The following is a 16,221-nucleotide window of genomic DNA, read 5'->3' on the forward strand; positions in this document are numbered from 1 at the left end:
ACTCCAACTCTCTCCAGTTCATTACTTTCAAGTGCTGTCTGTTCCGTCAGCCACGACATTTCTGTCATCTGGAATCTCCAATCCATAGCCTCTTTAAATGCTCTAAACTATCACCAATTTCACATGTAATTCACAAACGTAGGTGTCCAGATCACCAACAATCTGTCCTGGTCCCCCCATGCCGACACTATAGTTAAGAAAGCCCCACCAATGCCTCTACTTTCTCAGAAGACTAAGGAAATTTGGCATGTCAGCTACGACTCTCACCAGCTTTTACAGATGCACCATAGAAAGCATTCTTTCTGGTTGTATCATAGCTTGGTATGACTCCTGCTCTGCCCAAAACCGCAAGGAACTACAAGATAGTGAACGTAGCCCAATCCATCACGCAAACCAGCCTCCCATCCATTGACTCTGTCTACACTTCCCGCTGCCTCGACAAAGCAACCAGCATAATCAAGGACCCCACACACCCTGGACATTCTCTCTTCCATCTTCTTCCTTCGGGAAAAAGATACAAAAGTCTGAGGTCACGTACCAACCGACTCAAGAACAGCTTCTTCCCTGCTGCTGTCAGACTTTTGAATGGACTTACCTCGCATTAAGTTGATCTTTCTCTACACCCCAGCTATGACTGTAACACTACATTCTGCACCCTCTTGTTTCCTTCTCTATGAACGATATGTTTTGTCTGTATAGTGCGCAAGAAACAATACTTCTTTATTATTGTCACTGTATGATAATACATGTGACAATAATAAATCAAATTCTATCCACACAGCAAGATTTCCAAATCACTGCTGAATACAAAGTGCCATTTTGGCTCATGAGTTTCTCAATACAATTGTCTTGTGTGTAAATGGATGTCCTTCTCATTCTTTTTATTTATTTAAGCAATCCACAAATACAAAATACATTACACTTTTAAAGTACAATCCAGAATACAATACCATTTCACAATCACAAATTATAAAAATAACATCCGATATAACACAATATCAACAATAAACATGCCATTTTTAAACAACAGCACAAAGCATTGCACAGTAACAGCTAGTATGCATTGTGGGTTATCCACAACCGGCCTTCCAAGGTTGCAAACAATTCACAAAGACAGTAAACCAGCAAGCTATAATATAACACAGTACCAACTGCTAACACACCGTCTTTTAACCAATAACAATACAATAAGAATGAGATTCATTGTAAGTTATCTACAACTTTCCAGAGCTTTGCCCTTATATTGTCCTCTTCCGAGGATTTCACCTCTGCTCTCGGGGCAGCACTTTCCGAGGCTGCACCTTCCGGGGTTACGCCATGAAATAATAAATCAACAAACTAAGAACCATCGTGGATGTAGATTAGAACCAGAATTGTACCTATGACTAATCAGTGTGGTACTCCCACTAAGCTCCCAATTCTATTGAGAAAATATCGCACATTACTTTCCAAATATAGTAGCTTCACTACCTAATTTGGCAAATCTTCCCTAATACCAGATGCTCAATTAATCTCTCCAACATCACTGTCACAGCTGAGTGAGAAACACTGCAAGAAACCCAACAGTCACGTCGAAGAGGAGAATTCCAGACCAGAACATTAGTTTGTTCCAATGTCGGTCACTCAGATTCCTGTCATTGACATCAGGAGAACAGCTGCAAACTCATTGTGGAGCCTCAGAACATAATGTCACCTTCCTTCAGACAAACATCGAAATCTCTCCAAGCAACTACAATGAAAAATCACCACAAGATTTTGATTTGATTTATTATTGTCACATCTTATAGAGTGAAAAGTATTGTTTCTTGCGCGCTATACAAAACATACCGTTCACAGAGAAGGAAATGAGAGTGCAGAATGTAGTGTTACAGTCATAGCGAGGGTGTAGAGAAAGATCAACTTAATGCAAGGTAAGACCATTCAAAAGTCTGACAGCAGCAGGGAAGAAGCTGTTCTTGAATCAGTTGGTACGTGACCTCAGGCTTTTGCATCTTCTTCCCGACAGAAGGTGGTGGAAGAGAGAATGTCCAGGGTGAGTGGAGTCCTTAATTTTGCTGGCTGCTTTGCCAAAGCAGCAGGAAATGTAGACAGAGTCAATGGATAGGAGACTGGTTTACATGATGGATTGGGCTACGTTCACGACCTTTTGTAGTTCCTTGCGGTCTTGTGCAGAGCAGGAGTCATACTAAGCTGTGATACAACAAGAAAGAATGCTTTCTATGCTGCATCTGCAAAAGTTGGAGTTGTAGCTGACATGCCAAATTTCCTTAGTCTTCTGAGAAAGTAGAGGCGTTGGTGGGCTTTCTTAACTATAGTGTCGGCGTGGGAGGACCAGGACAGGTTGTTGGTGATCTGGACACCTTAAAAACTTGAAGCTCTCGACCATTTCTACTTCATCCCCATTGATGTAGACAGGGACATGTTCTCCTTTATGCTTCCTGAAGTCAATGACAATCTCCTTCATTTTGTTGACATTGAGGGAGAGATTATTGTTGCCGCACCAGTTCACCAGATTCTCTCTCATTCCTGTACTCTGTCTCGTCATTGTTTGAGATCCATGTCGTCAGCAAACTTGAAAATAGAGTTGGAGGGGAATTTGGCCACACAGTCATAGGTGTATGAGTAGTATAGTAGGGGGTTGAGAACACAGCCTTGTGGGACACCAGTGTTGAAGATGATTGTGGAGGAATTGTTGTTGCCTATTCTTACTGATTGTGGTCTGTGAGTTAGGAAGTTCAGGATCCAGTCGCAGAGGGAGGTGCCGAGGCCTAGGCTACAGAGTTTGGAGATGAGTTTCCTGGGAATAATGGTGTTGAAGGCTGAGCTGTAGTCAATAGATAGGAGTCTCACATAGGTGTCATTGTTCTCTAAGTGTTCCAGGGTTGAGTGCAGGGCCAGGGAGATGGTGTCTGCCGTGGACCTGTTGCGGCGGTAGGCAAACTGTAGTGGATCCAGGTAGTCCGGGAGGCTGGAATTGATTCATGCCATGACTAGCCCTTTGAAGCACTTCATAATGATGGATGCCAGAGCCACCGGCCGAGTCATTAAGGTACACTGCTTGGTTTTCTTAGGTACTGGGATGATGGTCGTCTTCTTGAAGCAGATAGGGACCTCAGATTGTTGTAAAGAGAGGTTGAAGATGTCTGCGAATACCCCCGCCAGCTGATCCGCACAGGATCTTAGTGCTCGTCTGGGTACCCCAGCCGGGCCAGTCGCTTTCCGCGGGTTGACTTTCGAGAAAGCTGCTCTGACATCTGTAATGGTGACCCCAGGTACGGGTTCATCCAGGGCTTCCAGGGTGGAGGGCATGTTCTTGCTGATCTCTTGCTCAAAACAGGCGAAGAATGCATTGAGCTCATCAGGGAGGGGTGCGTTGAAGCCGACGATGTTATATGCCTTCATGATTTCCGTGAAGAAAGAACTTGTATCTGGCATAGAAACCCTACAATGCAGAAGGAGGCCATTCAGCCCATCAAGTCTGCACCAACAACAGTTCCACCCAGGCCCTATTCCCATGACTCCACATATTTACCCCACTAATCCCTCTAACCTATGCATCCCAGGACACTAAGGGACAATTTAGCATGAGCAATAACCCACACATCTTTGGACTGTGGGAGGAAACTGGAGCATCCGGAGGAAACACACGGATCTTTTGCATTCTCAGGCCCTGACCTAGCACGCCAGAGCCAGGAAAGGACTTTGGGAGTGTAACCATTGGCAAACACAGCAAGCTGCCAAAAACAGTAATGAACGAATCAAGGCTAAATACTGCCTCGAACAAATCAATTTCAATGATGTCGCTTAAGGGACAAATGTTGCCCAAGACACCGTGAGTACTCTTCTGCTATTCCATTAAGTAGTGCTACAGAATCTTTCATGTTCACTTGAGCAGCTTTACAAGGTGTCAGTTTACTGTCTCATCTGACAAACAATAGGTTCAACAATGCAGCACTCCCTCTGTACAGCATTGGATCCAAAACCTTGATTCTTGGGCAGGAGTGTTACCATTGAGCTAACCTAGCCCGGGTGGGCAAATACTTTCCTTATCAGTTTAAAGGGAATATTCTTACAAGAAAATCACACTGATCATAGTAAATGCACTCTCAATCACAAAACTCACCAGGAACATGCAAGGTATACCCATTTTATCAATTAATGAAAAAAAAATCACAAGCAACTTAGAACATAGAACATTACAGCGCAGTACTGGCCCTTCGGCCCTCGATGTTGTGCCGACCAGTGAAACCAATCTAAAGCCCCTCTAATCTACACTATTCCAATATCATCCATGTTTATCCAATAACCATTTGAATGCTCTTGGGCAAATCACATTCAATACAATACAAAAGACACTCATAATTCAGATCGAGTTAAAGTTTAAAGTTTATTTATTAGTCACAAGTAGGCTTACATTAACACTGCAATGAAATTACTGTGAAATTCTCCTAATCGCCACACTCTGGCAGCTGTTCAGGTCAATGCACCTAACCAGCACGTCTTTCAGACTATGGGTGGAAACTGGAGCAACCCGGAGGAAACCCGCTCAGACACGGGGAGAACATGTAAAATCCACACAGACAATGACCCAAGCCAGGAATCGAACCCGGGTCCCTGGCGCTGTGAGGCAGCAGTGCTAACCACCATGCCACCCATTGAAGATATTCAATGGAACTGCAGATAAAATGCAACAGAATCGGCCATTTCTTGAACAAAGAAAATTACAAAACATGAACAGGCCTTCCAAGCCTGCATCGACCATGCTATCTGACTAAACTAAAACCCCCTACCCTTTCGGCGACCATACCCCTCTATTCTCATCCTATTCATGTATTTGTCAAGACGCCCCTTAAAACTCACTATCGTATCTGCTTCCACTACCTCCCTCGGCAACGAGTTCCAGGCACCCACCACCCTTTGTGTAAAAAATCTGCCTCGTACATCTCCTTTAAACCTTGCCCCTCGTACTTTAAACCTGTGCCCCCTAGTAATTGACTCTTCCATCCTGGGAAAAAGCTTCTGACTATCCACTCTGTCCATGCCTCTCAATCTTGTAGACTTCTATCAGGTCTCCCCTCAACCTCCATCGTTCCAGAGAGAATAAACCAAGTTTCTCCAACCTCTCCTCATAGCTGATGCCGGCCATACCAGGCAATATCCTGGTAAATCTTTTCTGTACTCTCTCCAAAGCCTCCACATCCTTCTGATAGTGTGGCGACCAGAATTGAACACTACATTACAAGTGCGGCTATCTGTTCTAAATTACAGCAGCCAATTCGCTCACAGCAAAATCCACAGACAGCGATAAGATAGTGCACAGGTTTTTGTGATGTTTGAGGAATAAATACTGGCCAGAAATAGGTGAGAAAGCTACCCTGCTCTTAAACAAATACTGTCATGGTGTTTTTTTGGGGAGGCGATGGCCGAGTGGTATTGTCACTAGACTTTTAATCCAGAAACTCAGCTAATGTTCCGGGGGCCTGGGTTCAAATCCCGCCACAGCAGGTGGTGGAATTTGAATTCAATAAAAATATCTTTAATTAAGAATCTATGATAACCAGGAAGCCATTGCCGATTGTTGGAAAAACCCATTTGGTTCACTAATGTCCTTTAGGGAAGGAAATCTGTCATCCTTACCTGGTCTGACCTACATGTGACTCCAGAGCCACAACAATATAGTTGACTCTTAACTGCCCTCCAAGGGCAACTAGGGAAGGGCAATGAATGCTGGCCAGCCAGCGACGTCTATGTCCCATGAATGAATTTTTTTTAAATGAATTGAATTACAGGAGGACAAGCATAAAATCTCATCTGAAAATGGCATCACCAATAGTGCAGTGCTCCCTCAGTACTGAACTGCAGTGTCAGACTAGATTATGCATTTATTACTCTGGAATGGGTGTTGGACACATGATCTTTTGTCTCAGAGGCAAGGATACAACCAAATCCAATACGACTCTTCTTCAGAGCTAATATTAGAGACCAGTTTAAAGTCACACTGCTAGTTCAAGGATTTGAAGACAAGCAATGACCAAGTGACAGAGGGGAAAGATCAAAACAGGGTGGGACGCTATTGAAAGTACGACCCTCAGTTCTCGTGCACCCCAGTTAGGCTGATGTGGGTGGAGGCAAAGCTCAGAGCTGGCAGACAAGGCAAAACTGTTAAGAGTGACTGAGGAAAGAATGAGGGACACATCCATAATAAGACCAAGAAAACCTGGAGAACAGACTCAGAAAACCCACACTGAATTTGTTCACATTAAAGGAAGACTCAACCAACTAAGTTAGTCATCAAATAGACACCTAACGTACTCAAGTCCTGGAGGTACAATTCAGGGCTAGTCCAGGCTTGGAACTAAGGGACTGAGAACATAACTAGGAGCAGGAGGCGGCCATTTGGCCCCTCAAGCCTGCTTCGCCATTCAATAAGACCATGACTGATCTTTTCATGGACTCAGCTCCACTTACCTGCCCGCTCACCATAACCCTTCATTCCTTTACTTTTCAAAAAATCTATCTATCCTCGCCTTAAAAACATTCAATGAGATAGCCTCAACTGCTTCACTGGGCAAGGAATTCCACAGATTCACAACCCTTAGGATGAAGAAGTTCCTCCTCAACTCAGTCCTAAATCTGTTCCCCCTTATTTTGAGGCCATGCCCCTAAAAGGCACCCCGAAGAGCATTAATGTGGTAGAGTTTTTAAACTTAGGCGGAGAGATTTTCATTTTCCAATAATAAAAATTACATGAGGTGTTGTTGGTACAGAGTTATATCAGATTGCAAATCATAGAATTATACAACACAGGAGGCTGTCAGCCCATCCTGCTTGTGCCAAATTTAAAAAAGAATTAGTCCCAATCCCCTACTTCCATCTCTCCCCCCTAACACCCAATGCTTTTCATGGTTATCAAAAAGTAAATCCAGAAGATGACTTTTCAGTTTTAAAAAAAGCGGCCATGAAAAGGTGAATTTATTGAACAGATTTAATTCATTTACACAGAGTAACCGACTCCTGGCTAAATTAGCAGAAATAAAATCCCAGGAAACGTGTCAGAACCAGCTGGAGGCTGCATTGCGGATGGAGAATTGAGAGATCTTGCTGGACACATGAAGGCAGATGGGCAGAATGGTCTTCCAAATCCATAACTATGGATAAAGAAGTCTCACAACACCAGGTTAAAGTCCAACAGGTTTATTTGGTCTCACAAGCTTTCGGAGCGCTGCTCCTTCATCAGGTGAGTGGAGAGGTGGGTTCACAAACACGGTATATATAGACACAGACTCAATTGCAAGATAATGGTTGGAATGTGAGTTTTTACAGGTAATCAAGTCTTTACAGGTACAGATGAGTGGAGAGAGTGGAGGGGGGGATAATCACAGGTTAAAGAGGTGCGAATTGTCTCAAGCCAGGACAGTTAGCAGGATTTTGCAAGCCCAGGCCAAATGGTGGGGGTACAGGCAGTGTGACATGAACCCAAGATCCCGGTTGAGGCCGACCTCATGCGTGCGGAACTTAGCTATCAGTTTCTGCTCAGCGATTCGGCGTTGTCGTGTGTCTTGAAGACCGCCTTGGAGAACGCTTACCCGAAGGTCAGAGGCTGAATGCCCTTCACTGCTGAAGTGCTCCCTGATAGGAAGGGAACACTCCTGCCTGGTGATTGCCGTGCGGTGTCCGTTCATCCGTTGTCGTAGCGTCTGCATGGTCTCACCGATGTACCACGCCTTGAGACATCCTTTCCTGCAGCATACGAGGTAGACAACTTTGGCCGAGTCGCATGAGTATGTACCGTGTACCTGGAGGATGGTGTGATGGTGGCATCCGTGTCGATGATCCGCCATGTCTTGCAGAGGTTGCTGTGGCAGGGTTGTGGGGCATCATGGTCGCTGTTCTGAAGGCTGGGTAGTTTGCTGTGAACAATGGTCTGTTTGACGTTGCACGTTTGTTTGAAGGCAAGTTGTGGGGGTGTGGGGATGGCCTTGGTGAGATGTTAGTCTTCATCGATGACATGTTAAAGGCTCCAAAGATGATGTCGTAGCTGCTCTGCTCCGGGGAAGTACTGGACGACAAAGGGTACTCTGTCGGTCGTGTCTGTCTTCTGAGGTCGGTACAGAAGCTGGGGGTTCCTTGTTAATGGGTTTCAGGATGCTCTCAGCGTAACCAGAGAAGTTCTCACACAGGGTTCCATTGCCTGATGCAATGGGACGGCCGGGTGTGTTGGTCTGGTGTATCTTCAGGAGACAGTAGAGATCTACAACGCAGGGAGTATGTGGGATGAGAGCACGGAGGGTGCTCTGAAGGTCCGGATCAAAGGTCTTGATCAGTTTGTTGAATTGGCAGGTGTGCTCTTTGATCGGATCTGCAGTTAACTGTCTGTAGTGTTCCTGGTTATTCAGTTGTCAGTACACTTCTTTGCAGTAATCTGTTCAGTATGATGGTGGCTCCTCCTTTGTCTGCTGGTTTGATGACAATGTTGCAGTTGGTCTTGAGAGCGCGGATGGCATTGCGTTGTGCTTGGGTGATGTTCGGGACTGTCTTGTGAGTGAGGCTGACAGACACTGTGTAACAATCACCAGGCAGGAGTTCCCCTTCCTGTTGGGGAACACTTCAGCAGTCAAAGGCATCCAGCCTCCGATCTTCGGATAAGGGTTCTCCAAGGCAGCCTTCAGAATCGCTGAGCAGAAACTGATAGCCAAGTTCCAACGCATGAGGACAGCCTCAACCGGGATCTTGGGTTCATGTCGCACTGCCTGTACCCCCACCATTTGGCCTGGGCTTGCAAAATCCTACTAACTGTTCTGGCTCGAGACAATTCACACCTCTAACCTGTGATTATCCCTCTCTCCACTCACATGGCCTGTACCTGTAAAGACTCGCATTCCAACCATTATCTTGCAACTGAGTCTCTGTCTATATATGAACGCAACTTTCCACTCGTCTGATGAAGGAACAGTGCTCCGAAAGCTTGTGATACCAAATAAACCTGTTGGACTTTAACCTGGTGTTGTGAGACTTCTCACTGTGCCCACCCAAGTCCAGTGCCGGCATCTCCACGTTATGGATAAAGAGTGCAATATTATAGTAAGGAAGTAAGTTGTCCCCCAGGAGATGGATGCATAGTCACCACCTGTTCAAATGGATGCTCTTAAACACATCTGTAGTCATTTTACATAGCATATCTTATGGCACTGTTAGGAAGTTGCATAGCCACTAAAGGACATTAATAATTAAGACTGTCAGCTGGAGGTAGTATGGTAATTCCAGAGTCATTTGGAATATCAGATTTTTTTTAAAAAACATCTCTGGATACACCAGTTGTGATCTTCCACAATTCCACAGATTCTGGAAATATCCTCACTGATTGGTAAATCTCAAATGTGACACCTCTATTCCAGAAAGGAAGGAGACAGACAGCAGGAAACTTTGGGTCAGTTAGCTCTGTCAGAGAGTCAGTGCAGACTCAATAGCCAAATTGCCGCCTTCACGATGGCAGCGGTTAGCATTGTTGCCTCTCAGCACCAGAGACCTGGGTTCGATTCCCAGCTTGAGTCACTGTCTGTGCGGAGTCTGCATGTTTTCACCGTATCTAGATGGGTTTCTTCCGGGTGCGCCAGCTTCCTCCCACAGTCCAAAAGACGTGCTGGTTAGGTGCATTGGGCCGTGCTAAATTCACCCTTAGTGTACCTGAACAGGCACCGAAGTGTGGCAACTGGGGGATTTTCACAGTAATTTCATTGCAGTGTTAATGTAAGCCGACTTGTGACACTAATAAATAAACTTTAAAACTTATAACTATCAATAACAGGGCGGCACGGTAGCACAGTGGTTAGCACTGCTGCTTCACAGCTCCAGGGACCTGGGTTCGATTCCCGGCTTGGGTCGCTGTCTGTGTTGGAGTTTGCACATTCTCCTAGTGTCTGCGTGGGTTTCCTTCGGGTGCTCCGGTTTCCTCCCACAGTCCAAAGATGTATGGGTTAGGTTGATTGGCTATGCTAAAATTGCCCTTAGTGTCCTGAAATGCGTAGGTTAGAGGGATTAGTGGGTAAAATATGTAGGGATATGGGGGTAGGGCCTGGGTAGGATTGTGGTCGGCGCAGACTCGATGGGCCCAATGGCCTCTTTCTGTGCTGTAGGGTTTCTATGAATAAAGATTTTATAGTAAGGAATTACATTGTCCTACAGGAGGTGGACGCATAGTCACCGCCTGTTCAAATTAGAATGCTCCTTAACATGGCCACAATGTAGAGTTTGAACAAACAACTTGCATACCAGGGTGCACAATCTATACAAACGCAACAAAACATCCCCCAGGGTGTTTTCACAAATCTCCTCAAACAAAACGCGGTACCACCGAGCATTTAGAGCAAAGCAGCCGACAAATTCAGTCACACACCGGCCCATTACCCAGGTCGCAGCGACTCAATCCCAACCCTCACAGCCTCAGCCCAGCTCCTTACCGCTTGTCCCGCCTCAGCAACCGGCGCGTCGCAGCGGAACGGGGTGCACGCTGGGAGTTGTAGTCCGGCCCGACATTCGCACCAATGGGCGTTCACCGGCTGGGAGACTACAGGTCCCATAGTCCCTCGCCCGGGCGCCTTTCAAGCCCCCCCCCCCCCTCCTCCTCACCGGGCAAATCTAATCGCCTGTCCCCAAGGATGCGATTGTAAAAGTGACAGGCGATCCTTTCGTATTTCAGACCGAGGGGTTTTTTTTGTGTTCTTCTTTTCTATGGCCGTGAGAATGAGGAGGCGTGAGGGCCGGGAGGAAGGGGCTGTGGAAGGTGCTCCCGGGGTGCAGCCAGGCGGGTTGAGGACAGCTGTGATGGTTGTTAGGACCCCAGGCCGGCGGACGGTTGGGTTTTGATGTGAGTCTCAAATGGCGGTCGCGAGGGGGGAGGGGGTTTCTGTTCAAGTTTATTTATTATTGTTACAAGTAGGCTTACATTAACACTGCAATGGAGTTACTGTGAAAATCCCCTAGTCGCCACACTCCGGCGCCTGTTCGGGTACACTGAGGGAGAATTTAGCATGGCCAATGCACCCTAACCAGCACGTCTTTCAGACTGTGACAGGAAACCCACGCAGACACGGGGAGAATGTGCAGACTCCGCACAGACAGTGACCTCAGGCTGGGAATCGAACCCGGGTCCCTGGCACTGTGAGGCAGCAACACTAACCCACTGTGCCACCCCCATGGGGTGGGGGTGGGTTATTGGTATCTAAGGGATTTTCAGGGGGTCAATGGTAACTGGTTATTCCTCATCGAGATGGCAGAGCTCCTGGAGGGGTAATGAGAGGGGTTTGCGGGCAGTCAGCATGTGGTCGGGGTTGGGAGCCAGAGCCTTACTCCCCGTACAGGGACTGAGGACACGTTAGGAGATCATTCACCTCATCCTGCCTCCACCCCCTTCATCCTGCCCCCCCCTTCATCCTGCCCCCCTCCTTCATCCTGCCCCCCCTTCATCCTGCCCCCCCTTCATCCTGCCCCCCCTTCATCCTGCCCTCCCTCTCCTTCATCCTGCCCCCCCTCTCCTTCATCCTGCCCCCCTTCTCCTTCATCCTGCCCCCCCTTCTCCTTCATCCTGCCCCCCCTTCTCCTTCATCCTGCCCCCCCTTCTCCTTCATCCTGCCCCCCCTTCTCCTTCATCCTGCCCCCCCTTCTCCTTCATCCTGCCCCCCCTTCTCCTTCATCCTGCCCCCCTTCTCCTTCCTCCTGCCCCCCTTCTCCTTCACCCTGCCCCCCCTTCTCCTTCATCCTGCCCCCCCATCTCCTTCATCCTGCCCCCCCTTCTCCTTCATCCTGCCCCCCCTTCTCCTTCATCCTGCCCCCCCCCTTCTCCTTCATCCTGCCCCCCCCCTTCTCCTTCATCCTGCCCCCCCTTCTCCTTCATCCTTCCCCCACCCTCTCCTTCATCCTGTCTCCCTCTCCTTCATCCCTCATGATTTTGGATGAGAATATAGGACGCATGGTTCGTAAGTTTGCAGATGACACCAAGATTGTTGGCATGGTGGACAGTGAAGAAAGTTATCTCGGATTGCAACGGGATCTTGATCAATTGGGCCAGTGGGCTGACGAATGGCAGATGGAGTTTAATTTAGATGAATGCGATGTGATGCATTTTGGTAGATTGAACCAGGGCAGGACCGCCGCCCGCCTCCCTCTGCCCGCCGCCCCCTCCCTCTGCCCGCCGCTCGCCTCCCTCTGCCCGCCGCCCACCTCCCTCTGCCTGCAGCCCGCCTCCCTCTGCCCGCCGCCTGCCTCCCTCTGCCCACCTCCCTCTGCCCGCCTCCCGCCTCCCTCTGTCCGCCGCCCGCCTCCCTCTGTCCGCCGCCCGCCTCCCTCTGTCCGCCGCCCGCCTCCCTCTGTCCGCCGCCCGCCGCCCGCCTCCCTCTGTCCGCCGCCCGCCTCCCTCTGTCCGCCGCCCGCCTCCCTCTGTCCGCCGCCCGCCTCCCTCTGTCCGCCGCCCGCCTCCCTCTGTCCGCCGCCCGCCTCCCTCTGTCCGCCGCCCGCCTCCCTCTGTCCGCCGCCCGCCTCCCTCTGTCCGCCGCCCGCCTCCCTCTGTCCGCCGCCCGCCTCCCTCTGTCCGCCGCCCGCCTCCCTCTGTCCGCCGCCCGCCTCCCTCTGCCCGCCGCCTGCCTCCCTCTGCCCGCCGCCCCATCCCTCTGCCAGCCGCCCCCTCCCTCTGCCCGCCGCCCCCTCCCTCTGCCCGCCGCCCCTCCCCCTGCCCCCCACCCCCTGCCCGCCTCCCCCTGCTCGCCGCCCCCTCCCGCCGTCCCCTCCCACCGCCCTCTCCAGCCGCCGCCGCCCTCTCCCACCGCCCTGCCCCTCCGCCCGCCGCCCTGCCCCTCCGCCCGCCGCCCTCCCCTCACCGCCCTCCCCCCGCCACCCTCTCCTTCTGCCCACTCCCCTTAAGGTGGAGTTTGAGTAACAAATGTGGCCACCGGGATCACTGTTTAGAAGGGAGTGTGTAGAATGAACTTGCATTTATACAGTGCCTTTCATAACCATAAGCAGTATAAATTGCTTTTATAGCCAATTAAGTTTATTTTTGAGGTCTGGGCACCATTGTATTGTAGGAAATGTAGCAGCAAGCTTCCCCCTAACACATCTGTATTTTCTAATGCTTACTGATGGATTAATATTTTCCAGTATATAAGACCATAAGACATAGGAGCAGAATTAGGCCACTTGGCCCATCGGGTCTGCTGTGCCATTCAATCGTGGCTGATATTTTTCTCATCCCCATTCTCCTGCCTTTTCCCCATAACCCCTGATCCCCTAATCAAGAACCTATCTATCTCTGTCTTAAAGACACCCAATGACCTGGCCTCCACAGCCTTCTACAGCGAAGAGTTCCACTCTCTGGCTGAAGAAATTCCTCCTCATCTCTGTTTTAAAGGATCGTCCCTTTAGCCTGAGATTGTGCCCTCTGGTTCTAGTTTTTCCTACTAGTGGAAACATCCTCTCCACGTCCACTCTATCCAGGCCTCGCAGTATCCTGTAAGTTTCAAAAAGATCCTCCCTCATCCTTCTAAACTCCAATGAGTACAGACCCAGAGTCCTCAACCGTTCCTCGTACGACAAGCTCTTAATTCCGGGGATCATTCTTGTGAACCTCCTCTGGACCCTTTCCAAGGCCAGCACATCCTTCCTTAGATCAGGCAGAGCAACTCGGCCCTTCTTCAAAACAGAGCCATGGGATCTGTTATGTTCTCCTGAGAGGTCAGACAGGGCCTCAGGTTTACCATTTCATCCGAAAAATGGCACCTCCAACAGCACAGCACACCAGCTGGATTAGATCTTTGTGCTTAAGTCTTGGAGTGGAACTTGAATCCCCAACGTTCTGACTCAGAAGTGAGAACATTACACACTGACTCATGGCAATATGGAGGAATATTGATCCTAGGTGGCTGAAATACAACCTTTAAATGATAATCTGAGGGCAATAGGAACTGCCCGGGCAGTTGGACCACCACTGGAGAAGTTGACGATTTAATCACAGTTGGTCTTATTTTGATTTTTCTTGCAGGGAGAACACTGACAGAAAAGAGTGAGTTTTCATTGAAGAGTTAAGGAGGCTGATAGTTTAACACTTTATATACAGAAAGGAATTTGAATTTATGTAGCAGCCAATGTGCCACGAAAAGCAGTGAGATAAGCCCATAGATATACACTTCTAGTATTATTGGCTAAGCGATAGATTTTCATGATGCTCTGTGGACTCTGCTGTTTTTGACATGCTGCCATAGTCTGTCATACCTACCTGAACAGGCTTAAGACAATGCAGCACTCACTCAGTACTGCAGTGAAGGATCAGGTCGATATTGTTTATTCAGGAGAAGCTGACGCTCCACGCTTCTATTATTGCAATTGCTGTGGGCCCCCATCTATTTCCAGTGGAGCAGTTTTGTGTTGCAGTCATATTGCTGATGTCCACAGTTTACTACAGAGCAGCTTCGAAGTACTGGGGCAACTGCAGAAGTAAATATTTCTCATGCAGTTAGTTAAAATGTGACTGGAAAGAAATTTAGTTTATCTGTGTGGAATTACCCTGAGGGTGCAATTTGTGACTTTACACTTCTGACTCCAAACAAAGAACAATACAGCATAGGAACAGGCCCTTCGGCCCTCCAAGCCTGCGCCGCTCATGTGCCCAACTAGACCATTTGTTTGTATCCCTCTATTCCCAGTCTGTTCACGTGGCTGTCTAGATAAGTCTTAAACGATCCCAGCGTGTCCGCCTCAATCACCTTGCTTGGCAGTGCATTCCAGGCCCCCACCACCTTCTGTGTAAAATACGTCCCCCTGACATCTGTGTTGAACCTTGCCCCCCTCACCTTGAACCCGTGACCCCTTGTGTTCATCGCCTCCGACCTGGGAAAAAGCTTCCCACTGTTCACCCTATCTATGCCCTTCATAATTTTATACACCTCTATTAGGTCGCTCCTCATCCTCCGTCTTTCCAGGGAGAACATCCCCAGTTTACCCAATCTCTCCTTATAGCTGAGACCCTCCATACCAGGCAACATCCTGGTAAACCAATTCTGTACTCTCTCCAAAGCCTCCACGTCCTTCTGGTAGTGTGGCGACCAGAACTGGACGCAGTATTCCAAACTTTTCCCGATGTTGGTCAAAGATCAGCAGAAGTCCAGGATGTGGAAATCGCATTGCCAGCCAAAATGGTTGGTGATATTTGGCCTGCTTTCCATCCGAAGAAAGTGATTTGAGTGTCAAACATAGATTTGTGTAAAAGTGAACAAAACTCTTACTGGTTGGATGTCACTGGGGATATGTATGCCACTTCACATATTTCTAGAATCATAGAATAGAATCATAGAGGCAGCAGTTTGTATTAATTTTAATCTATTCTATGATGATTGAAATCACAGCACTGAGAGAATATGCAGTCTTTGAGGAAAATAGCTTGAACAAGTCATTGGTTGGGATTGTATCCATAACTACATGTTAATGCGTAACACTGTATCCACAAGGACCCCTTCACTTAAAACTGTTTTCTTCCTGTATAATCACTGGATAAAGTTTTAAAGTTTATTAATTTGTCACTTCCCTAATGCCATCAACAATCATTGTTCAAGATCATGCATTATGTTTCACCTTTTTAAATAGTACTGACAGTGACCTTCAGACCGAAGATTTCTACATGTTTATTGTTGAGTATTCATTTGCAAAACTGTCCTTTAGAAATGTAAACCTGTGGTTAGTTCAAATTGTACCAGGTTGTTCTACTGCATTGTTGGCTGCAAGCATCTGTAAGTGGGCAGCTAATAATTGTGGATAATAACTTGTCTTATTATGAGTTAGATCCCAACTCTATGTGAAAAGGATGATGCTTTTGTAGTCATTTCTGGTGGACAGGAAAATGAGAATTTGACAATGTAATTTAGCTATGCATGCTGTTAAATATGGAGATTCAGTTTGTTAAATATAGCTGGTTGAAATTGCATCAGTAAATGGGCATTAACCAACTTTACATTATACATTAATGATTTAGAAGAGGGAACTGAATGTATTATCTCCAAATTTGCAGATGATACAAAGTTGGGTGGGAGGGTGAGCTGTGAGGAGGATGCAAAGATGCTTCGGCGTGACTTGTCAGTGTGGGCATATGCATGGCAAATGCAGTGTAATGTGGATAAATGTGAGGTTATCCACTTTGGTAGCAATAATAGGAAGACAGACTATTACTTGAATGTGTGTAAA

General features: G+C 47.8%; 2 protein-coding genes across 4 annotated transcripts in view; one reads left to right on the forward strand and one right to left on the reverse strand.

Moving 5' to 3' along the window:
- The window catches only part of tbck (TBC1 domain containing kinase), a 218,442-nt gene extending 207,955 nt beyond the window's left edge, over positions 1-10,487 (reverse strand). The window contains exon 1 of one of the 2 annotated variants that reach the window (XM_078209219.1): positions 10,458-10,487. The gene's annotated coding sequence lies outside the window, so the exon portion shown is untranslated. The other variant, XM_078209229.1, reaches the window with a different exon arrangement.
- Positions 10,488-10,627: 140 nt separating this feature from the next.
- The window catches only part of aimp1a (aminoacyl tRNA synthetase complex interacting multifunctional protein 1a), a 47,666-nt gene continuing 42,072 nt past the window's right edge, over positions 10,628-16,221 (forward strand). Inside the window, exons 1-2 of one of the 2 annotated variants that reach the window (XM_078209404.1) lie at positions 10,821-10,864; positions 14,030-14,050. In XM_078209404.1, coding sequence (XP_078065530.1) covers positions 10,863-10,864; positions 14,030-14,050 — 23 coding nt within the window. In that variant the 5' untranslated portion in view covers positions 10,821-10,862. Of the gene's footprint in view, positions 10,865-14,029; positions 14,051-16,221 lie in introns of both variants that reach the window. The other variant, XM_078209421.1, reaches the window with a different exon arrangement.

The sequence above is a fragment of the Mustelus asterias genome, chromosome 1 (assembly GCF_964213995.1).
Source record: "Mustelus asterias chromosome 1, sMusAst1.hap1.1, whole genome shotgun sequence".
NCBI classification, from domain to species: domain Eukaryota; kingdom Metazoa; phylum Chordata; class Chondrichthyes; order Carcharhiniformes; family Triakidae; genus Mustelus; species Mustelus asterias.